The sequence below is a fragment of the Cicer arietinum genome, chromosome 1 (assembly GCF_000331145.2).
Source record: "Cicer arietinum cultivar CDC Frontier isolate Library 1 chromosome 1, Cicar.CDCFrontier_v2.0, whole genome shotgun sequence".
NCBI classification, from domain to species: domain Eukaryota; kingdom Viridiplantae; phylum Streptophyta; class Magnoliopsida; order Fabales; family Fabaceae; genus Cicer; species Cicer arietinum.
The window spans coordinates 8,768,547-8,772,596 of NC_021160.2; the positions used below are offsets into that span (position 1 = coordinate 8,768,547).

The 4,050-nt window shown below is 31.6% G+C and overlaps 1 protein-coding gene across 1 annotated transcript; it reads left to right on the forward strand.

The window, feature by feature from the left end:
- Nucleotides 1–1,483: 1,483 nt before the first annotated feature.
- Nucleotides 1,484–4,043, forward strand: LOC140920695 (uncharacterized). Its single transcript, XM_073369507.1, has 2 exons — nt 1,484–2,758; nt 2,852–4,043. Exons 1-2 carry the CDS (start codon nt 1,521–1,523, stop codon nt 4,041–4,043), a joined length of 2,430 nt encoding a protein of 809 aa, XP_073225608.1. The 5' UTR covers nt 1,484–1,520.
- The last annotated feature ends 7 nt before the right edge of the window (nt 4,044–4,050 follow it).

Here is a 4,050-nt window from a genome sequence, read left to right on the forward strand (position 1 = left end):
TATATATATACATATATATATATATATATATATATATATATATATCAATTTTTTATTTATATTGTATTCTGAAGAAGGAAGAATATACTTATTATATACCTTCTTCTTTGAATATTAAATAAGGAAATATGAGACAGCATACATTCTAGCACTAAACAATTTCGCATTAGATCCATCGATCTTTGCTATAATATTATGCCATACAGGAATAAAGCAAAAAAGTAATACTAAACAAAAATGATTTGATATGATGCCAATTGATGTGGGGATAGATTAAATGGAATTAGATACCAAATCATTAACTATTTGTAAAATCTCCCTCTTAGGGGCGTAAGAGCTGAACTCTTCAAATGTGAGTTTCTATTTGTAAAAAAACAGTGACTTGAACTTGTCTCATTTATTTAAATGAGTCTAACTAAAAAACTTAAATTTGGGCTTCTTAACAAATAGTAAAGTTGGGCTTCACTTGTTTATCTCATTTATAACTTCATTTTCCTTAATAATTTAGTAAAGTTTTTTTAAGTTTAACAATTTAATTAGCATATAATAAATATTTCAATATACTACATGACAATTTAGCAATTAGGACAAGTACTTAAGTGTACATCCAAAATTTCTAAAGTGTTAATTTAAGTCCATCTCGAAATTCACATTATCCAAGTGAAGTTCTTGAACCAACACTAGTATATACACCAATGAGCTATATTATATATTCACAAGTTGTTAATATTGAACATGTAAGCTTAATTTTAATCTTAACTTCCTGAGTTTTGTACCAGACACCCCCCCAATTTGACCTGCCACCCCCCCACTATTTTTTAAAGACTAAAATACCCTTTTGTAAAACAGTATAATATTATTTTAAAAATTACCATTCAGATTTCACACCCCACCACCTTCGAAAATTTACAAAAAAAAATGTTGGATTCGAAACTTTAAATTTTCGAAATGAATTTTAGTAAGTTACTCGAAAATTTTGCTATTTTAAAACCTTCGAAATGCAGTTTATTTAAAAAAAAGACAAAATTTCGAAACTTTGGATAAATGCCAAATTTTCGAAATAGACAGTATTCGAAACTTTGCTTGCATTTGAAAGTTTCGAAATAGAGTTATGCTTCGAACATTTGGCTTTTGATGAAACCTTCGAAATGTAGTTTCGAAACATACGAATCTTCGAAATGCATTTTCTACTTCGGAAGTTTGCTTTTTCACCAAAGTTTCGAAATGCATTTTGTTCTTCGAAAGTTTCATTTTTCACAAACTTTCGAAATGTAAGAATCACTCGAACTTTTCATTTAGATAAAGTTTCGAAATGTGTTTTATTATTTTTTTAAATTCAATATTTATGTTATAAATTATTTTTAAATGTTTTTTAAATTAAATATTTAAAATATTATATTTAATTAAATTTGTTACTAATTTTGAAATTAGGTATGAGCAGAGTTGAAGTATCTGCTTCAAAAAATGTTATAGATACTACAGAAAAATTCACCACTGATCAGGTATTATTATAACTACTGATGAATCATCACCGATTAAATATTTCTTATAGTTATATGGTTAATTTTTATTTGAAACATATTTTGCAGGTATTTTCTTCTCGAGAAGCTGTATTTGAATGGGCAAAAGCGATTGGAAGACAAAATGGAATTTTAATTGTTACCATTCGATCAGATAAAGCAAACGGAATTAGGGGAAGAAAAGACAAATTGATTTTGGGATGCGAAAGAGGTGGAAGATATAAATCAGAATCAAAAAAATCAGTAACTTGCTCTCATAAGGAAAACTGTCCATTTACTCTCAGATGTGTACCATTAAGTGGCGGTGAAGGATGGAAAATTAGTGTTCGTTGTGGGACACACAATCATGAATTACTTGATACTGTAACCGGTCATTCCTATTTGGGGCGTTTAAACGAAGAAGAGAGGAAATTTGTCAATGATATGACAAAGTATAAGCTTGCACCCAGATTCATTCTAAATGCTTTGAAAGTGAGAAATAAAACCAATGTCACTATTCCCAGTCAAATATATAAAGCAAGGAGTACTTATCGATCATCATTGAGAGGTCCGTACACAGAAATGCAGCATCTGTTGAAGTTAATACAACAAGAAAATTATGTGCATTGGACAAGAAGACGGGAAAATTCTGATATTTTGAGAGATATTTTTTGGACGCATCCTGACTGTATAAAGTTGTTAAACACATTTCATTTTGTTTTGATATGTGATAGCACATACAAAACAAACAGATATCGGTTGCCATTACTTGAAATAGTCGGTGTCACTTCTACTAGTTTGACATTTTCAGTTGGGTTTGCTTATTTGGAAAAAGAGCGACAAGATAACTTCATCTGGGCATTTGAGAAGGTACGAATGTTGTTCAAATCTGAGTCTTTGATTTCTAAAGTTATTGTGACTGATAGAGATCTTGCCATGATGAATGCGATTAGTGTTGTGTTTCCTACTTCAATACATTTGCTATGTCGTTTTCATATTGAAAAAAATGTTGGGGCAAGATGCAAACAATATGTCAAAAAGGATAGACAAGAAGAAGTAATGGATTTATGGAAAAAGATTGTCTATTCGACTAGTGTGGAAGAGTATGATCATCATTTGCAACAATTTGAGATATTGTGTGCCGATATTATTCTTTTTGTTGATTATGTGAAAGATTCATGGTTAACACCTTACAAAGAAAGGTTTGTCAACGTTTGGACCAATAGAGTGATGCATTTGGGGAACACAACATCTAACAGGTATTTTTAAAATATGAATTGTGTTGTTTTAGCAAACATGATTTACTAGTTTATGTGATTTGTTTTAATTTGTGTTATTTAATTTATTTGTAGAGTTGAGTCTGCTCATTGGAGATTGAAAAACATGCTTCAAACTAGTTTTGGTGATTTGTGTAAAAGCTGGGATGCAGTGAATATGATGTTGAAGAACCAAATATGTATCATTCAGTCTTCTTTTCAGAAAACCATCAAGGATGTTGAGCACGGGTATAATTCACAATTTTTTCAAAATCTACATCACTGTGTATCAAGAAAGTGTATGAAATTAATTGATAACCAGTTGGAAAGGGTGAAGATTGTAGGCACTAACAAAACAGAATGTGGTTGTTCAATTAGAACAACTCATGGATTACCATGTGCTTGTGAGTTGGCTAAGTTGCAGATAAATGGTAATGCTATCCCTTTAGATAGCATTCATGATTTTTGGAAACAGTTAAGCATTGCACATGAATTAGAGGATGAAGAATCTTTATCAGATTATGACTTTTCTGAAGAGTTGGAAGCAATGAAAGCGTACATGAAGACACACGATATTATAAGTCAAAGGATATTCAAGGCAAAGGTGCGTGAAGTTGTATTTCCACATACCACATCAATACTTGCACCACCAGAGAAAGTGAGAACCAAAGGAGCTGGTAAAAAGAAAAAAGAATTTGATACTCCTCGTGATCCTTCATATTGGGAGTATGTTGATGCCTCTCAAGAATCTGCAAAGGCAAGGCAACCATCTCAATCATCTCAACGTTCTGCAAGGCAACAATCTCAATCATCTCAACATTCTTTTAAGACACAATTTCCTACTTATATACGTCCGTATATTGAGGACATAGTAGATGTTGTGGCTGATGGAAATTGTGGGTTTCGTGCAATTGCAGCATTGCTAGGTTGGACCGAAGAATCTTGGGCTTTAGTTCGATCACAATTGGATAAAGAGATTGGTCTACATAAAGATGTTTATTCTAATGTTTTTGATGACAATGTTGAATCAGTGCGGAACTCATTGAAAATATCAAAATTGGGTGCTCAAGGAAAAGATAAGTGGATGTCTTTACCAGACTTGGGTTACGTGATAGCAACACTATATAATGTCATATTGGTGTCGTTGTCTCGTAATCTGAATATGACATTTTTCCCGCTAAACAAATCACCATCGAAAGAGACCTTTGGGCAGTCTTTACTAGCAATTGGATTTGTTAACGAGAATCATTGGGTACAGGTAAAATTAATGCTTAATGTTGTTTATTAAATTAATG